This window comes from Dendroctonus ponderosae, unplaced genomic scaffold (assembly GCF_020466585.1).
Source record: "Dendroctonus ponderosae isolate FM_Combo_2020 unplaced genomic scaffold, Dpon_F_20191213v2 Dpon_F_20191213_5, whole genome shotgun sequence".
Lineage (NCBI taxonomy): Eukaryota > Metazoa > Arthropoda > Insecta > Coleoptera > Curculionidae > Dendroctonus > Dendroctonus ponderosae.
This window is the reverse complement of record NW_026018715.1, coordinates 3,344,179-3,364,524: the sequence shown is the minus strand read 5'-3', so window position 1 is coordinate 3,364,524 and position 20,346 is coordinate 3,344,179. Positions and strand designations below refer to the sequence as shown.

The window sequence follows — 20,346 nt, the reverse complement described above, 5'->3', positions numbered from 1 at the left end:
TTGAAAAGGCTACTCTGTGAGAAACTCACCTGATGTTGATTTTTACACTAACACGAAATCACACTGATAATTGCTGCTCTAATGCGAATTTGAACTAACAGTACTGGCTGTGATTTCACCCTTATTTATTGACAGATTCCCACCCCCAGGTTGGGTGGAGTTTGAGTCAAATTTTCCCCAGATTCTTCGCGTAGGGAGTATTGTAATATAATATATATATAATAATAGTAGCTTGTAACAAGCTCAAGCCCTGTTCTACGAATTTGAGAAAGTTCTCGTTGGGCGGTAGAACGACGTACTTGAATAGGATGATCGGAATTTGGGTCAGCTTTTGTACATAAAGTTCTTCCCTTTAAAACTAACGGGCGATGCCCTTGGAACGGTCCTCAATAGTTCCGCATGATATCCTACCGCTACTGTACATGTCAACCTTTATCTGCACGGCTTCTATGCCCACTTAGGTGGTCGTTTAGAATTTATTGGTTTCGATATTTATTTACGTCTTACATTTGGTAATGTGACTGTGTTTTGAAATATCCTTCAACAGACATTATGCTATTCATATTAAGTTATAATCGGTAATAACCGGATCAATTTAACACGGAACACATAAAATTAGTTTACCAGCAAATGCAGCCTAGCTGTCTAATGACGTCGTACACGTGAAATCGTAAAGCGGTTTCGTGACGCAAATTTAATAATAATATACAAATCGTGTTTCTGTTGGCCAATTTGTTTATTATTGTATTATTCTATGGATTTTATACATATCAAAGATGCATTATAGCGTTTTTATTATGAAATACATTTTGCGTGAAGGAAATTTTAGCGATATCATTATTGTCGAATGCATGGGAACTAAAAAATGTATTGATTCTGGGGATTTTTCTGGTTTTTACAAAGGATGTGATGTCACAAAATCGTATGAAAACAAAAAGTTCAATGAAAACTTGGCTTGCAATAAATATGCTTTTCTCTATTATTTCGAAACTATAGGTGCTTTTACACTTACGCTCTCATCGCTCGGTTCGGGAACGACGCGACAATCGCGCGTTTAAAACTTGGCGAAAATCGTGACGATCCAAGAGCATGTCACTAGAATTATTGCAACGTTCTAATCATCAACTCTTTTCCCTCGCTCCTGGCTTGTGAGGTGATAAGCTTCTGAGAATAAATGCAAAATTCGCAGATATCATACCCGAATTGCATGGCTCGTAGAGTTTTAGAATTTCTAAAAGGACTGACATTTTTGGCTCAAAATGTGCAAAATTAGGCAAAAAATGAAAGTGGCTCTACGTCTATCTGTGTATATGAATTTGCTGGATGAAGAAAAGAAAAAAAATAATTTGGGTGAAAAATGGAGGAAAGATCGTAATAAATATGGGCATATGCCATTAATAAATGAATTAAGACAATATTATCCTGTATATATACGACTTTAAAAGTTATCTTTGTATGGACTGTGAAACTTTCAAAATTTTGGATTTAGTCTCATTAAGTATTTCTAATCAAAATACCAGAGATTTGAGGCCACTCTCATATCACACCGTAAAATCCCGCACGAAAAACACGATGTACAAAAATTTGTGCAAAGGTTTGTAGGTCGTTACTGCAACGCAAAACTGCAGGTTTCAACGTGCAACTTTCGCGTTCGCCAGTATTTTTCTTTAGACTATCGTTACATACTGCAAAGATGAAATATGGAACTACCTTATACGTTTTCATTTAACGCTCTATTAATAATTTTTAAGAAAGTAAAATGTAGATAGCATAGAGACCAAAACACAGAATTGTCTGAAGGTTGCGGTACGGAGGATGTAGTTTCAGCTATTAGCGGGCGAAACCATTTACATAATACCATAAATAATGTGCACTTTTTTGCAAAATTTCAATGTTTCCATATAAAGTTGATATGGACGAAGATATCCAGTTTCAAATTTATACGGAGGGATAAAAAATTTGCGTGGTTCTTTTGGAGGTGTTGACAATGGAGTATTTAAGGACTCGGGACATGTAGTAAAAACGTTCTCACTACCAAATTTAATCAGATGTTACAATCAAAGTATTATATCCGCACTTGTAAATAACCTTTTTCGTAACATTACGTAAATATGCGTTACAATGTGCGTAACCGCAACTCACAACTAACATAATTTTTTATTGTTTATAATACTTAATGCCTGAATCTGGACGGTTTGATGTTAAAACGGACGGGGTCTGGCGCAAATGTGGATAGAGCAGTGCCCAGCAAAGTTGGTAGTAAATGCAACCCTTCTGCAAGTATTACTTGGTTCGGATTTTTATCAAAAGTTCTAGATCACAGAAAATCTGTGCAAAACTTTAAATTGTTTTCTATATTTTTGTTATTATTTGGTTCTGATAAACTCAAACTGGTCGCAAAATCAAAATCGTAGGTTTTTAGTGTCTGCTGATATTTTTGAACGGTAAACGTGCGTAGGTTAATAATACGAGATATCGTGCCCTTGACGTTTCCCGTGGGTTTTTTCTTATGTAGAGCAAGTGATTTTTTTCATGCCAACTTTATTACGGTTTTCCCCATTTACCCATTCTTGAGTGCTTTCGCAGCTTTTCTAAATTAAAAAAGAAAATACTACGGGACTTTTAAAGAAGCAGTTGTTTGAAAGTGAAGTCTCGTGTATTTTAATGTAAATTGTACGTTAAAGGCGATTGCTTTGCGAAAGCAATTATTATTTGAAATAACTATAACTTCGGATTATTACCCCCAATAAGTAATTGTCAAGGTTTTATTTTTAAATTTCGTTTGTGTTAGATCAATATTCAACAGTGTTACTTTTATGTAGGTATCAAGATGTCCAAATGGAAGACGATTCGTCTTATGTGGTGTATCAGCCATCCTTGCATTTAGAAGAAGACACAGAAAGTGAGAATATGAAGTCTGAAAGTGACTGAACTTGTTAATTTGCATAATATGTAATTATAAAAATGTTGATTTTTATTTAGTACTTCCATCCATTTCCATCAGCCTTCATAAAATTGCTCGACGACCGCAAGTTGACTCCCAGCTCCAAATCAAGAACCCCAACCTAGGAAAATCATATCTGCCTCATATCTTCTCCATTGCTCCCTTACTCCTATCAACTGACAATTTGGAGTCTGACTCCGATACGATCTTCTCGTGCCTGCGACTGTTCAGCCACTCCTCTCCCCTTACTGATCAATTTATCCACTACGCCCAGTTAAGTGAGGTTTTTCGCTCGCCAGACAGTCGTTTGGTTCTCTCATTAAGAGCCGCAAGCCATTTGCACAAACAAATCGTCACGTGTAAACCGAGGCTTAAAGTTTTCGCAAGCCGAAAAATTTGGCTTGAGTTAAATCTATCCTTGAGGCTGAGGTTGGGGCATTGGCTTGTGCGTCTAAACGATGTTCATGCCTGGTTCACGGGTGCTGAATGAAATCTTTCTACCACATGCGTTAGTTATATTATTATAACTTTAATGTATGTATTTGCCAATATGCTTGTTGTATTCCACATAATATCAAACTTTTCATTGATTAAAATAACTGTTTGGATGCTCCAAATTTTGTTATTTATTCTTTTTTCAACATATATCACTTGTAATTAGTAATTAAGTTGCGGCAACACTGGCACCCAAGAACAAGGGTGACATCCATCTATGTTAATGAGAACCATAGTGGGGCCTATAAAATTCATTCAAATATTACACAAGTGCTCAAGCTCAAGTTATATTAAATTTGTGTGAAACGCATTCAATATAGAAATACTGCTGTAGTAATTCAAAGCGTCTCATACTCTTTCTGCAACAAAAGTGCAAAACGATGGCTAATGAAAAACTACATATTTGTGACTTGATTAATACAAACAAGTCGTTTCCTTGTTTATGGAAGTTGAAAAGTAAAAATTATAGCGATTGCAATGCTAAATCAATTACATTTTCAAGCTCATCTTCTTTATAACACAAACTGAAGCCGTTACAAGAAATAGTTCTTCGACCAAATTTTTCATTTTGTTGACAACAAACTCACTTCTGGGTGTTCCTCACTTCACATTTGTGCAAAACGAACTGAGCGTGTAAACGAACAATTTTCGTTCAGTTCATTTGCGCAAATCGGCTTGTGCAATCCAGTTTGGGCAAATTATTTGAGCGTGAAAACCCAACTTTGTGCTTTCAAAGTGCAGTGGGGGACTTAAGTACGGGGGCCGGGGAGTAAGTCTTTTCACACGGGCCGCTCTGCAGCGCTTCTCGGTGGCACTGGTGGCACTCCTGAGAAGCGCATGGTAACCTTCAGCAGACTGAAGTGGCTCGTGTGGACGCCAGCATTTGAACCAATTTATTGCTATCAGTGGCGCTTCTTTTTGACGCGCTTCTCGGCGGTAGTCAACCACTGAACGCCACAGAAGCTCTGCTATATCGGTGCTCCGGCCTTGGTCGCGCGCGTGTGAATGGCTCCGTGTAAATCAATGTATGTACCTTCAAAACGCGCTTCTCAGCAGCCCCACTGAGAAGCGCTACAGAGCGACCAGTGCGAAACTACATACGTATATACAAACGTATATCTACATACATTTCTATTACGGAAATCATCGACTATAAACACTTTTATTTATTTATGTAGGTACATTGATGCAAACACATACTCTAGCTTAAAAAAGCACTTGTAGCACAGTTTTTATGCGGAAAAATGTGAACGTAGTCTAGACACGATCACATTTTTCCGCGTTAAAGGTCCGAAGATGTAAAGGTGCCTTCAATATTTCGTTCACTTCCATTAGAGTATTGCACGTAAAAGGAAGCAAATGCCTCAAAGCTGTCCCGTTATTGGAAAAAATACGTGTCGGGTTATTCAGAGAATATCCCGATGAGGTCTTTCTTTCGTCTTCGCTCGGTCTCAGTATGATGAACGTTAACGGTTCATATTTTTAATAAGTCGTATGGATTGATGGATTTGGGGAAAATTAATGATACACCGTATTTAAAATGGAGAGAGCTTTACTTGTTGTGTTTATAATATAGCTGACAAGACACATAGTACCTATACATACACGAGGGGGGGAGGTGAGTATTACACTGACAGACATTTTCCAGTAAATTTCAATGACTTATTTACAGATGCACAGTCAGTAGGNAGAAATAAGTCTCTTCTACACGGTTAAGGCAAAACGTCGAAGGTCGAGGAGGCCAAAAAACTAAAACGAAACGACATCAACGACTGGTTTCGCCTTGAATCTTCTATCAGCTACATGTCGGGTAATGCGCCTGCGCATCTGTCCCGTTCGCACTTGCCCAGCGCCAGCGCTTTATGGTCTAGTGCGCCACCATTGTGTCACTTTTTCAGTGAGCTTCCTGCAGAGGCCGGCCAGCCTCCGTCACATTGGGCCAGCTGATTCCGTCTCGGATTCGGCATCGCCTTCTTCTAATGTCACCTGAAACAAAGCAAACGAAACATTAATACTCGGGAACTTCAAGCATGTGTCATTTAATCATCATATGTTTAATGACGAAGTTTCGCATTCTTACCTGAAAGCGGATGCCAGAACGTTGAGGATCATCTTGGTCTTCTTCGGCCGGAGGACTGGCAGGTATGGCGCTTTGGTACCAGTCGCGATTTTCTTCTAACGTATCTAAGATATCTTGGGCATCGGGATGCACCAAGTCTGCCCAGGTTTCCCAGAGAGGATGTACAATGTAATCGATAAAACCGACCTGCGATTTTTCGATTGTTGCAGAGTGACGATCGCACATAGCGGATATGTCCAAGCCTGCCTCGCGTTCTTTGTCTCCTTGACGGAAGAATTCTTCCATCAGGCGCTCTACCCAGAGTCTGAAACAATATGGAATAAGTGAGTAAAACTATTCAGGTAGATATCTTTAGTAGCATCATAAGACACAAGAGGCGAAGAAACTGACCTGTATAAGCGCAACGGTTTAGTTGGATTGCTCAAGTCGGCACAGTGGACCAAATTTTCCAGCACTTGAATCCGGTCTGTGTAATTGTCCAGCAATAAAACGCCGCTTCCAGCCACTTTCTTGGTCTCAACCATTGTTTTCAGATCAGCCAACAGGGTCATGTGTTTAGACATGTCGGTGCTTAGCACCATGTCAATGACCATCTTCCTCAAGGTTTGCCTTTGTTTTCTGCTCATGTTGGCAAACATATCGCAGCCTTCATTGCACAGTAGCTTGAAAGCCACGGCTAAATGATGATTTTCCAGCACGCTTTCGTCGTTATACATGATTGCCAATTCGGAACTTGTGTTGACGAGGAATTGATTGGTTAGACCTGCCAAAACACAATAAGATTAGGAATGTTGCGTGGCTAGCAGCATTGTATTGGCATCGTTAGGTACGCGTGCCAATTAGAATTTTATTTATTTGATTGTCTGATTCCTACCTGGATGGTCAACGTCGTGAACGCAGGCAGCAAAAAGAGCTGCAGTTATTTCCAAAGGAGTAAACACTGATTCTAAAGCCGGCGTGTTGAGGAGTACATGGGTGCTTTGAGTTACATCAGCGGCATGCAAAGAGTTGTGGAAAGGATTTTCTTTTACGTAATGGTCTTCGACAGTCATCATGTACGTCACCAGCACCTTTGGCTGAATCAACATGGTTTTCAGCAGATCTCTGCTCGTGAACACTGTATAAGCTACAGCTGTTAGGGGCCTCTCGTTACTAAGCTCGCCGATTCTGAACATGTCCACACCCCATCGGTCAATTTCCATAAGACATTTTCCTGAAATAAACAGAAAACGATTAATAGAAGTACAGTGAAGGTTGGCCATCGTGCATTTGCGCTTATTCTAGTCTAATTCAGTCTAATTGAAATTGCGTGAATTTTCGAGAAGAGTAAAACAATTACCAGATGTAACGAGAGTTTATAATGAGGTTTCATAACGTTACCTGACTAGATGCCATAAGTTACAATCGTTTGCTTACAGTCAACTTTGAACATTGAACTCACGGTACTAATGATTTGGAAAAAACGAGGAAATATATCACATACCGTCATGTTAATGTAAAGTCTAAAATGTTGGAAAAAACAGCACAGGAAGATGTAGAAATGGGACTCTTGCAATGGTTTACTAGTTTTGTAGTAGGAATATCGTTGCGAACCTTTCATTCATAAATCAACGACTTGGTCATTTCTTAAAATGCCAACACAGACAAATAATGCTGTTGAAAATGATGGAAGCAGACAGAAAGGAAATGCTCTAAGAGCTTTTAGATTCCGCAAACTTTATTCATCGAGTACGGAACAAAGTTACTTAGGAAGCCGTTGAAAACTGATGTCAACAAGTAGTGTTTTATGAAACAGACTAATCCCAATAAATGAACACTTGAAAAGAAGAAACCAAGAAGTTATGATGATGCGGAAACCCAAAACGCTATTGAAATGGGAAAGTATAGTAAATTCAACAATTTTGATAAAGAAAATTATAAAAACTGTGCTGAACTTTAACTTTAGATTGTTAGAAAATTGCATCAATTACGAATCAAAATATTAGGACGTTTTTAGAGCTGAAACATTTAATAATAACTAGTGTGGAAATTAATTTAGTTTCATTTATTTTCATTATGAATAATGTGCTATTATATTATAAAGGGGCGTGTAGAAAACAAGCAAATTAAAAAAACCCTGTTTATAATCTTGAAAATCCAGACACGCATTTTGCTTTATGAAGTATGCCATGTTATTAAAACACGTCCGTTTCAGGCATTATTAATACAGTCTATTGATTCGCACCTTGTGATGTCGGATTTTTTTATTTTTGGCCTCCCCTGGCTCCAATTGGGTTAAAAGGTTGTTGCTTTGACGTCAAGAGAGCAAATGCAACCCTCCGATATAAAGTAAAGAAGTCCGGATTTCCACTTTTATGTAACTTGGGTTTCTGTTAATGACAGAGCGGAGGACTCAAGCAGTAATTACCTAGTTCATCTTCATAAGGAGTTTCAACGCCATGAGTGGGTAGTTTTTCGCCAGTGAAAGAATTGGTGTGACATAACTTTCGGTTCACCCCAGATATCTGTGACATGGTGGTGGGCGCCCTGGGGCGCTCTTTGCGCTGCGCCCCTTTGGGCGGTTCAGCGGGCTCATCGGGACGGAGGGCGGTGGGGATGTCTAATTCCTGCTGTTTGTCCAAGAAGGTGGAGCAAATGTATTCGGAGATTTGATTTCCTGAACGGCTGGATTCCGAGAAGTGAGACAGTTCCTTGTTCAGCATGCGTTTGAACTGAAAAATTAGAAAAAGTTTTGTTATCAGTTAAATCGTGTAATTCCGATAAAATTTTAATGTTGTGGATTTAGGTGAAGTGTTGTAAACATGTTTACCAACTTTTTTCGGTAATCTGGAATGTATATTGAATTCGCCGATCATTATACCGAAACTAGGAGGCATTTTCAACGGATTTAGTGATGCGGAAGTAAACATCAAAACACCCTGGTGCTACGTGTAGGCGACTAAGAACTCGCAAAATGGAACAACGATCTTTATGTAGGAAAAGTGTGACTATTTACGCATTTGAAGTTTACAGTGGTAATCCCAAAATTTCATTATTAAGCTGCAGGTTATTGTTAAAACTGATAATGCAAATCCTCATTTTCAAAACAAAGTCTATACGCTCCTAACATGAGACCGAGCTGCGAGATAGACATCTTGTTGAGTACCTACTTACTTATATAGGTATAATTTAAATAAATACTTTAATAGCTAGATAAACGCGTTTATGTAATAGCACATGTTGGAATAGTCGCAAAATCAAGGTTACTTAAATTGCACTTAAATGTTGTAAAATTTTCAAATGTTTTTCCCCAATTTTGAAATTTAATTAGCACACTCGAATGTGCTAATTTCTAAAAGACAGTGTTTACTTTATTGTTTAAAGTTTTTTTAGATGCAATACGTTGGCACGCCATCCTAATTTAATATCCCGTGCTTTTATTAATGTTTATTTGCTTTCACAGTTTAAAGACATTATCTTGAATTGCTTCTATCAATATCACTGTGTACTCGCTAACATTTGACACTATCTTGACGTCACAAATGTTAATGTTTCCACGGTTAATGAGAATAATTTTATTAATAACAAATAGAAATATCACCACGCCGTCTGCACATGTTTTACATATTGGCGGCAAAACTCAAAACAGTTGAAGCAGATAAATCAGAAGTGAACTTCAAAAAAATTAATTTTAATGATCTGTTCGTAATAAACATTGACGTCAAAGGGCGATAAATTCGTTGTCTCATTAATTATTATGGAAGTGTGTATATTGTTGTTGCTAGTATTTGACCGTTCATTTATCTCGTCCTCATTCCTCAACTATCGATCTTGTTCATATGAAATGAACTCCAAGTACAAAATCGAAAACTTTTTAGCCACAAAGTTCGAAATGAATGTTAATTCTCTATTCATTATTCAATAAACTTGTTTTTCTTTGCAAACAAGTACGCTGTTACAAATAGGTTTTTAACTGCGGCCTTTAATCTTGCTAATTTGTTCATTATTTAACATATTTGTGCACCTACGCTAGAGAAATTGCATTTCATTTACATTTATTTTCATTTTATCCTAAGGCACTGACCTCGCATGCACTTTTTTTAAGGCTTCAAAAAAGCAGGACGATTTTTAATGAACATCCGCTGTTCAGTACTTTTTTTGTCGACAACGAAAGCTCTATGCGTTTATTCAAAATGCTGATATTCTTGACTCATAATGCTAATCGAAGAATTGTTTTGGTGTCAAGGGGCAAATAGAAGTTTTCGAATTCATGTATGTTGATTTTTTCATTAACTTCTATTTAACGGATTTGCATGACATTATTTGCGATTTCGGTTACTCATAATGCTAATAGAAGCATTGTACACACAATTTCAAATGTTATTTTGCAACAAAATTAAATCAGCACTTAATGAAAAATTAATTTCTCTGCCATTGAACACTTTTTATTTTATGGTACACACCTTCATCTCAGCAATAGCTGCGGTAAGAGCAATATCAGTCATAATATTCAACCAGGGAATATTTTGAAATAATTTTGCAGACTCCGGGGGCACTCTAGATATCACGTCAAACGCTTCCTGGGAGACGGACTTTTGCAACACCCTGTGGCGACCGGTCACAGGCAAGTCATCAGCGGACGACAACATTGTAGAAAGCACGTGAAAAATCCCAAAAGGCACTCACAATGAAGCATGCACTGATCAAGCGACGGCGAAATATATTAAAATTTTTTCCTCGCACTGTAAAACGAAAGTTTTGATTGGTTGAAAAGCGTGAGAAACAAAAGTCGATCGAACGATCACGTTTCTGTTCGGTTCAGGGTTAGCTAGATTTAGCTCGCTCTGAATGCGATTTTCAACTGTTGAGGAACGTGGCTGGTTTGTACTTAAATACAGACTGGGGCTTGTGACGTCTACATAGCATTATCAGAAACGCTCAAGTGTGTAGCGCGATATTTTTTCTTTGATTTTTGGAGGATTGGTCCGTTTGAGTATTTTTAGTTTGGATGCTCGCGTATAGCGATTGTTAACGGTTCCTGGAAAGGTCTAGGTTTGGAGTTTGGAATTTTCGGCGCAATTTCCGCGAAACCTGGATTGGATAATTTGCGATTCTCAGATAATGATAGATCAGGTGTTGGGATAGTGATTAATTCTGCCACTGTTTGACATTGTTAGTTCACGTCGGGAAATTTGTATAAATTCATCTAGTGAGATGTAACGGGTTTCGCACGTGAATAGTGGATGTGATTTTGCATGTCCCAAATACTAATAAACCACCGTTTTGATACAATTTTTAGAAAATTGACATAAACTTAGCCGTTAATTATTATTTTTTATAGTAGAATTTACACCCGCTTACTGTTGCTGAGAAAAAAATAAGCAAACCTCAAGCTATTGATTAAAAATTAATAAAGAATCTAAAGTCTACCCAATGGAAAAAGTCAATTGAGACAAACCGCGCGTGTCAAGTTTAGTAGATTTATTATATTTGCTGATGATTAAGTTAATTTGTTAGCAAAACTTAATTTTTCATAAAATCGCCTTAATATACCGTTTAAAAAGTCAGTATATATTTTGCCGGAAATAGCCGGTCCAACGATCTGGATTTCTTAGCAGCTACAGCTCTACAGCTTCTGTAGAAAAAATATTTTAGAAAATTTAGTTAAATTATTGGAGATCTGCATCTTTATTTAAGACAAATGGTTGCGGCCATCTACAGGGCGTAATGTTTATAGGCTCATTGCGCAACTTTTACCCCATCAATATATTTCTAAGAACGTCACTGACATTTCAATTTAATAAACAATATCTATAATTTTTCTGTTCAATTTGGAAACTTTTCCTATTTAAATCGTTTTTGAGCTACCTGATGATGTGAACCATGATTCGATAATAAGGCAAACAGTTTTGTGAAATTACACTTCTAATAGGACAACAAACCACCAGGTATTAGATACCACAAGAAATTGCAACAATAAAACTAAAAACACACAACAGAAATGTTTTGAAAATAAAACTAAACACAGTCTCGAGTTCATAAAATTAAGAAAGTTTATGAAACTGATCAAAAGCGGAAGCACTAAACTGCCAGAGATAATTAACGAACTTTTATCGAATGCACTGATTGTATTTAGTCTATCATACATTAATATTAGTGCTCGGAATTTTTTAAAATCTGAAATTCTAATACTCGTTTAGAGGTTTATTCGAATAGTAAAATTATTCGAATACGCGAATATCTAAAGAATATTCGAATAATCGAGTATTCGAATATTTGAGTATTCGAGTATCACCGTTTTCCAAGATGAAATATCGTTATCTCATATCATTTTTTGGGAACTAGCCGCAATAGGTGGCGGTTATATTTTTTCCCTTTGACAGCGATTTTTAACACGATTTCAAGAGCTAACTTAAAAAAGTGCCGACCATTTGTCGGCACATTAATTGTAACACCGCGCAAAAGTTGATGACGAGAGTCACGAGAACACAGACACGTAATTTTAAATTCATTTGCAGGAGGGTAAATGATTATTTTTATTTGCTTGTAAATATATGGGTATATGTTTAAATGCTTGTAGAATATGAATAATTTATTTTATAAAAGTATACAAAGTGCATATAAATATATTTGCACCTTGTGAGTTTGATAATGTTGGTGTATTCGAGTATTCGAGTTATGACTAGACATAATTATTCGCTTTTGGCTTAATGCTAAATCTTTAAATCTTTATTGGCTTAATGCTAAATCATGCATTCGAAAGAGCGCACTTTCTTCTCAGGATGGGGAAAGTTTGGTTTTGAGCCATCATCAGGCAGGTGGCAACTCAAATTTAAAAGATACTGTGCGTAATTGCGTTGTCATTTTCAAAAAATGCAGTTCTTCCAAACCGAGGGGAATAGATCGTGGCCACGGAGTGAGAGCACACATTAATCTGTGGATTTTGAAATTTTTCGTCTTTCTGCGATATTATCGAGGACGATTTGAGAATCTTTTCAAATTCGGCTTAACGGAGGGGCTAGGATGGGCTGTAGCCCCGATCCCCAACCTTCAGAGAGCCCCTCGAACTCCAGATATTTATAACATATTTTAAATGATGAAAAAAGGCGTGAGTCACGGGATGCCCTACAAAAGTGACAACAACAAAGGTGATAAATGATATTTATAGAAACCATAAAATTTTGAACTTGTTTAACCCAACAATAATGTTATAATTTCAATAATCTTATTAGTCTAATGTTTTTTTAAATGAACCAGGAATAGGTAAAAAGTAATTGGAATTCCTTTTGAATATAAAATTTAATTTTCTTGATCGTCTAGTGGAAAGTACATATCACTATTGGTTTAGATAGCAAAAGAATCACATTTACCCCTTACAATTTACCTTTCCTCCCATTATTCAATTAACTTTATTCATCCTGTGTGGAAAGTAATACCTTCCGTCACGCACGCTTCCGACAGCTTGACAGTTTGTCAACAGTTTGACAACATTTTCAAGGTCCGTTCAAGGTTCAAGGTCCGTTTTTTTTTTCAAAACCTTATACCTTTCCTGGCAATTTTTCCAAGACCAAGAAAAATAAAACAGAATAAACACCCTTAAGTACTTGTAACTTTAAACAAAGTACCTATATATTATATTTGTACTCTCACTAATTGTCCCACGATCGTGTTAAAATCCTTAAAAACCCTTAAGTACTTTTAATTTTCAGTAATTATTCCACGATTATGTTAATATCCGTAAACCCGCCTAAGTAGTTTGTTTGCAAGACAATTGTGGACGACATCGATTGCACGTGTGTTCCCTCATCCGATTTACAACAAAATCGTACTGCAAGGTCATCCAACAAAATCGGTCCGACGGCGTTGTACGTGAGTGCCGGGCCTTAAACCAAGTCGAGAGTTTGAGTATGAAAATTTCGTTTTTGCACCATCATAAGGAATAAAATGGGCGCAAAAGTTTATTAATCAATTTCTGCGATTTTACTTGCGATGGAACCATGCCAAGGCATTTTAGTGACATCTAAATGTGTCTAATGTAGATGTTGTGCCGAACCGTTCGGGCTCGACACTAGTTTGAACCCTCAACTGCCTCCTCGAGAGTTTTTCCGAAAACCAGTGTCGTGCCCGAAGGGCTCGGCACAACAAATACATTAGACACCTCGGGCTGTCGAAGTTGTGCCAAGCTCTTCGTGCAAGACACTGCTTTACAGCCAAAAATACGCTGATTTAAACCTGGGTAACTCAGTCACTTTTCAAGAATTGTCGCAGTGCGTGTCTTATAACTCATTAACCGATGCGTTAGAACTCATTAACTCAGAGAACGGCAACAACTCAAAAGGGCAACTCAACAAAGTGTTACCCAGGCCTAATTTACATGCATTTCGTGTAACGACTTTGCTGATAATACAATTTTCCACCTCTTTATTTTATTTAGTTTATTATTGCGTTGTTTATTTAGCTTATTAATGTGCGAACCAGATATTGGTCCCCATGTAACCCAATTTGTTGAAAACATGAGTATCTCAGGGCATACCATTATCAGCATACAAACAATCGCTGATTATTTACCTCTTTTCGACGGAGATTCTGAGCGATGAGTAAGTTTCATTCCAAGATGTGACAAATTTTAAACACAACAGTTATAGACGATCCACTGAGTTTTTCTTTAACTACTTTATTCATAATGGTAATAATAATAATAATAATAATAATCAAAACTCAAAAATTACGTTGCTAATTTTTTAATCTGATTACTTGAACACATCTTTGAAAATGTAGAAGTTACCCATACAAAGTTTCAGAAAATGGCCACCCTGTATAAGGCGAAGAGTGTAAAATGCTGTTATACTTAAGCTCAAATATGGCGCTTTTTGAACATTTAAAGAAATATTACACCATTTTTCTTGACCAAATATTGATAATTTAAATTTAAATTTTATACATAAGCAATATTTACACATAAATACATACATTTTTGAAACATTTTATAAACAGCACAATACAAATTTAAAACTAAGCATAACTTATACAATAAGCATATATGTACTTCTTAGAATTTGATTAATTCGATTTAAAATGCTTTTATGTGCCATGTAAAAATTTTTCCTACTCATTTATTACCGATTTAAATTTATGAAACGTTAATATCTGAAACGAATTGTTTTTCCAGTAAAGGATTTTTATAGAACTTAAATTAATTCCTTTTTTTATTTTCCAACCACACATTCTTATTTATTATGTCAAGTATACCTACGCACAATGTTAGTGTGCTCTAATTGTGCTTAATAACTCGTTTAAATAAATATTAAAAAAATACTTAAACGCATAAAATGTAGAGAACTAACCCAAACTAACCCAAAAAATCACAAAAACGAGTGATGAACATTAAAACATTTGCACTTTTATCATTAAAGTATGCATTGAACGACGAATAAATACTATTTCTATTATAAATCCATTTTATAGATATCTACCTATAAAAACCTTGGGCACAACATGAGCATACCAGTTTCAGAAAAGTGAACGATAAAAAAATCATTATAAAAAGTGCCATTATGCCAAGATGAAATAAAAAACTTTCTTTGTTATTATCTTGGTAATGCTTGAGCCAAAAATGTCTTACGGGAAATACGTGACATCAAGCATGATGTCGAGAGAATTCCCAATGCTAATTTTAAAATTAGAGCAATGAAATAAATTACGTTTAGAAAATGGGTATCCTTGTTAAAATAATCGCAGTTTAAATATTTGATTTTTACGCTAGATAGCATTGGCGAGCGGAAACCGAAATTAATCTTTGTAATTGCAATAAAATCGTGTTTTGGCTTTGATGTTTCCAAATATTGCTTTCCACTTCTAATCGTCTGTAGTTGACAGCGAATCGAAATGGCATTAAACAAGCGCAAGAACATTACCACTATTGTGAAAGTTTTCTGGCGTTTATTGCACGTTTTTTGCGAAGTGTTTGTGTGTATTGCTGGATATTCAATGCGGCAAATTCAAATGAACGAGGTCTTTGTGTGCTGTGTCTGAATAAATAGAGAAAATAGTTATTCATTAAATGATGACCTTTTTGGGCTAATTTTATCAATCTAGTTTAACCAAACAACAATCCTTCAGAGCAGATTAAAATTAAATTAAATTTCCACTAAAATATTTTCGTCAACGTAACCTTTCAACGCAACGTTAGTTTTCCGATAGAATCTTTCACATCCTATCGAGAATAACTTTTTTACTTACGATTCAATCTCAACCCTGCGTTTATCAACTGCATCAATGAGTTTGTTTGTTTTTTAAGTATTTGAATTTTCATTAGCATATAGCGAAGGTGTTTCCTAATATATATATGTACATACATATAGGAAAACGTTTGAAAACTGATGATTTGAAGAACGTGAAGGTACTTTTTTCATAAAGTTATGTCCAAAACTGCCCCTATTCTAAATTATCACTGCATTTAAATTTCCCGTAATAAATCTACACATTTCACCATTTATTCAAGTTTCGAATTCGAAAGGAGTGAACATTTCACTGCTTTTTTCCCAGAATTTTTGAATATGAAAAATTCTTCAATGGTTAATTCCTGTATTTCATATCTTTATTTATAATAATTTTTGATCTGTTATTTCTATTGTTCTAAGCAAAATAAGTTGTGGGTTTCCTTTTTCTATAGGGTGTCAAAAATAATTAAAGAAGTAGTAGTGTGGAGTAAATTATACCAAGAAGTCTAGTCTTAGTTATCATGGGTTGGTAAAGTACCGTCTGTTAGAAGGTTACAAGGTTATTCATTTATTTCTGTTATTTTTATTATTAATTTATTTCGCATACGTTTTTCTTGAAAATTAAAGTGGGTAAATATTTCATGTGACTTAATTTTTGAATTTTGTCACATGTTTATTTCGCTTCCTTGTACATAATTAAGGAGTAATAAATAAATGCAAGTAAATAGTTCAAACCAGAATAACCATCCATATCACTGAAACTGTTACGGTTGAAGAAGTTTGTGGCTTTATGGGGGTACAGGGCTTCACTCCCTGTACTTTAAAGGACATTTTTTTAACTACCCCATAGTTACGAGCGCGAGGTATAAAACTTAAGAGCTAAAAAAAATGTTTTGCTCATTTCTCATCAGCAGTTCCGCTATAGCATTGACAGTAGAAAAATATTATAAATTATGTAAATCAGTTAGTTAATAAACAGCTTTAAATCAATAACCGACTAACAAATTGAAATAATTAAAAGTCTCAAAATTCTTTTTTTGGAAAATATTGAGCTTTGAATCTGGAATTCAAATTCAGGGGATATGTGATCTCCCTAGCTCCAACACGAAGATACTTGGAAGAATAGCAGAATATGTTGCGAAAAGGGGAGCTTGTCTGTGTTAAATCGTTTTTGAGCATACCAACAAGGAATCACTCTTATTTAATGATGAATTATAGCTCCTTAAAGTTCGTTGCATATATTAAAACACACCAGGTTAATATGTTTTTTGTAACTTTGGAAATCTCTATGCAAATTTCAGACTTGTTAAGCAGTTTTTAAGAATAATAATTGTCGATAAAAACATAAGCACACGTACTAATTGGAAAATCAATAGACAATGTTCTGGGACTAAACGAAAAAGAGCCGTTACATTAAAAAAAATGGCTTTTGAATTAGCAATACATGGTATGTTGTTCATGATTATGAACTGTTGAATATCTCTCATAATTCTAGGATTAGATAGAACACGAAAAAAGCTAAAGCACCAAAAAAGCTGAAACATTTAGCTAAAGCACTGAAAAGTGAAAATATAGCATTGAGAAAACACGCATCTTATATTTTTAACGAAGCCATAAAACGATGCAAAATTTCAAATAGAATGCCGCACTTTTAATTTTATATTTCTTTAATTCATTTTCGCAATTTAACGTGGTATTGACATTTTTATCTGCTAAGCTGCCGAAAAATTAATGAGCAATTTCATTATTTAATTTACAGAAAATAATAATTAAGTTTGGAGCTAATTGCGGGAATCATTTAACCATGTAGTTCATTGTTTATAGTCACTACACAGACGAGTATAAAACGCCCCGAAATTAAATTTTTATATTATGTATATTATACAGGGTTATTTCAAATTGGCGTCATTCCTTTTAAGAGGTAATAGGGACTCACTTGGATAATACTAGGAAAATTATGAAAATGTTATTTTTCGAAAATTTCTAGAAGATATTATCAGTTGAAAATTGAATATCAACTTTGAAATTAAGCATTGTTTTTAAATGGTCCCATCTTTGATTCATAGCCTATTGGAATACTTAACCGCTCGTAAAGAAAAATTACAATCTTTGCTTCAAATTTCGGAAAATTTTGATATTAAAAAAGTTCTCTTCTACAATTTTTCGATGAAAACTCAAAGCGTCAATGTTTTTTACCATTAACAGATAGTTACAGGTAGATATCCTTTGCCAATAATTTACACACAGGAACAGGTATTGGAGATAATTGCAGCAGAGCCTTCCAGGGGTACTCGAAAACATTGCACAACCACAACTTTCCCAGGCTCCAAATAAATACCGAGGAAGGGCTACATCCTACCACGTATGTAAGATACACAGATCAGTACATCGGTACAAACTGAGCAGGAGTTAATTAACCGAATACTAGAAGCTGCTCGAGAAGTGCATAATAAGGTGAATACACAGGCACTGAAACTTAATTGGAGTTAAAGACTGAAATATATGTTTATTTATATACATATCAATTCGAGGTTATGAGGACAATATCTCGTTCTCAATAGGTAATACATTTCGGAAAAGCACGTTCCCACATGTTGTGTTTATTGTTGTCTATTTTATTGTTACTTTCTGTATTTTTCCATGGTTACTGGAGTTTTTAATAATTACGAAACAACATATTTTTACATAAAGTTAATTAGGCAGATTAACTTGAAAAACATTGTTGTCATCCTTCTGATCTAGTTCTTTGCAAATTTCTCAGTTTTTAATAACAATTATTTTTTTAACTATTTTTTCTGTACTCCTAAAACACCCCCAGACAACACCTCCAGAGAAATGACGCCAATTTTGAATCACCCTGTATATTAGAAATTTAATATTTTATCGCTCATGGTCTATCACAAAATAAATCATCTTCTTGATAGTTGAAGTGACAGTCACAATATGAAATTAATAAAAAAAATAAAATACATCTTTCAACAGAGAAATTTAATTTAATTTAACTTAACTTTGCATCCGTCATAATCACGATCAAGCTTTATGTTTATTTATGACCTTGGGTGAACTAAAACTGATTAATGATTTTTTCAGTGCTAAAAAACATATTTCACATAATGAAATAAAAAAACTCAAATAGCAAAATACTGAAATTACCTTACCGCAGTAGGCAAGCAAAGGATAATTAATTTTACGTTCCTTAAATATTGCATCCGAACGGTTTAATTTTTTTAATTTTGAAAATAACCACTTCTTTGAACTACAAATGCTTTTGAAACCCTATAGCTTCTTTCATAATTGCAATTTCTACAACTGCCTATAAAATTATCTGAAATGAAAACTGTTGATTAAATTTCTTTGTTTTGCTATAATGAAATACAAAATAAAATAAGATAATAAAAACAAATTAAATTATTATAATGTTTGTCTGTATTGGTTTCAATCATCGCATCTCTCTTTTCTGAATGTCCAATAACAATTCAAACAAGATCAACCCGTATGCTCCAATACGCCCAGCCCCTGGGTGGAGCCAAGATATTTTCAGTCGATCTAAACTATTTCTACGGGAAACAAATACATGCCCATTAAAACCATCAGCTTTCGTCAGATGAACAACAGCTCTCCAAACGATCCACGTTTTGACTGTTTCCTTATTTGTTACAAAAAGTGTTTCACACTCGCGGTCCAACCTCGAGGTTGAAGCTTCACAAAGTGTGTGTTTTTGCCCTCCCCCCGACCAAGAAAGAAATTCGAGCTCGTGTCTCCCTCAGAGGCACGTGCAGGTCCCCCCTTTTGGGCTCCGGTAAGCCCCTCAGTGCAGTGCCGTTCAGGATATTGTACCTGAGCGTAATTTGTGATCGACGTTGCCAGCGCTTGAAATACCAGTAGCTCCTTCCTCCACGCAACTTAAATTTTCAATATGAGCTCTCGCGAGCGGAGCCCTTCAGGGTCCGAAAGCAAAGACTCGAATGTGTCAGAAACGGAACAAAGTAAGCCTGCAAGACGCCCTCCCCAAAAACCCCGCACCCTGCTTCAAAGCCAAAACCAAGGCCGCCGACCTTCAGTCGCTTCGCTTGGCAAATTCCAAGCTGCAGGAGAGTGTCTCCTCCCTCAAAAAGCAGAATCAACTGCTAGCCCAAAAACTCGCCGAGCAAGACCATAAGATCTCGCTCCTGCTCTCTGCCCTCGCCGAGGCACAAAAGCAAGCCCTCCCAAAAGCCCCCAGCAGCCACTCAGCCGAAAAAATGGAAGTCGACGACTTCCCGCCCCTGAAAGCCAGAGTGGGCTGACACCTGGAAAATCAAAATTAATGCAGAAAAAACTAAAGCCATGATAATTTCGAAACAAAGACCTCCCACTAACACACCCAAACTAATGCTCAACAACACCGAAATCCCTCTTTCTAAATCTCTCAAATATCTTGGCGTTATCATCGATTCTAGACTAAACTTTGCTGAGCGCATTAACAAAATAATCTCCAAAGGAAGCCAAACAGCCGGCATCCTTTACCCTCTCTTAAACGAGAAAAGCAAGCTCACTCTGAAAAACAAAACTCTACTCTACAAGCAAGTAATCAGGTCGCAAATATGCTACGCTGCCCCCATCATTAGTCAAACCTCCAAAATAACCAT

The 20,346-nt window shown here is 36.0% G+C and overlaps 2 protein-coding genes across 13 annotated transcripts in view; one reads left to right on the top strand and one right to left on the bottom strand.

Moving 5' to 3' along the window:
- LOC109544389 (zinc finger protein 337) overlaps nucleotides 1-2,977 on the top strand; it is an 8,756-nt gene extending 5,779 nt beyond the window's left edge. Inside the window, exon 7 of the mRNA XM_019914527.2 lies at nucleotides 2,823-2,977. Within this exon, the coding sequence (XP_019770086.2) occupies nucleotides 2,823-2,931 (109 nt within the window). The 3' untranslated portion in view covers nucleotides 2,932-2,977. The remainder of the gene's footprint in view (nucleotides 1-2,822) is intronic.
- Nucleotides 2,978-4,973: 1,996 nt separating this feature from the next.
- The window catches only part of LOC109544355 (cAMP-specific 3',5'-cyclic phosphodiesterase), a 796,409-nt gene continuing 781,036 nt past the window's right edge, over nucleotides 4,974-20,346 (bottom strand). For 10 of the 12 annotated variants that reach the window (XM_019914478.2, XM_019914476.2, XM_019914477.2 and 7 more), the window contains 5 exons: nucleotides 7,927-8,230; nucleotides 6,394-6,732; nucleotides 5,910-6,282; nucleotides 5,520-5,823; nucleotides 4,974-5,425 (listed from right to left, as the gene is read on the bottom strand). In XM_019914478.2, coding sequence (XP_019770037.1) covers nucleotides 5,369-5,425; nucleotides 5,520-5,823; nucleotides 5,910-6,282; nucleotides 6,394-6,732; nucleotides 7,927-8,230 — 1,377 coding nt within the window. In that variant the 3' untranslated portion in view covers nucleotides 4,974-5,368. Of the gene's footprint in view, nucleotides 5,426-5,519; nucleotides 5,824-5,909; nucleotides 6,283-6,393; nucleotides 6,733-7,926; nucleotides 8,231-8,332; nucleotides 8,471-9,961; nucleotides 10,382-20,346 lie in introns of those variants that run through there. The other 2 variants (XM_019914481.2, XM_019914482.2) reach the window with 2 other exon arrangements.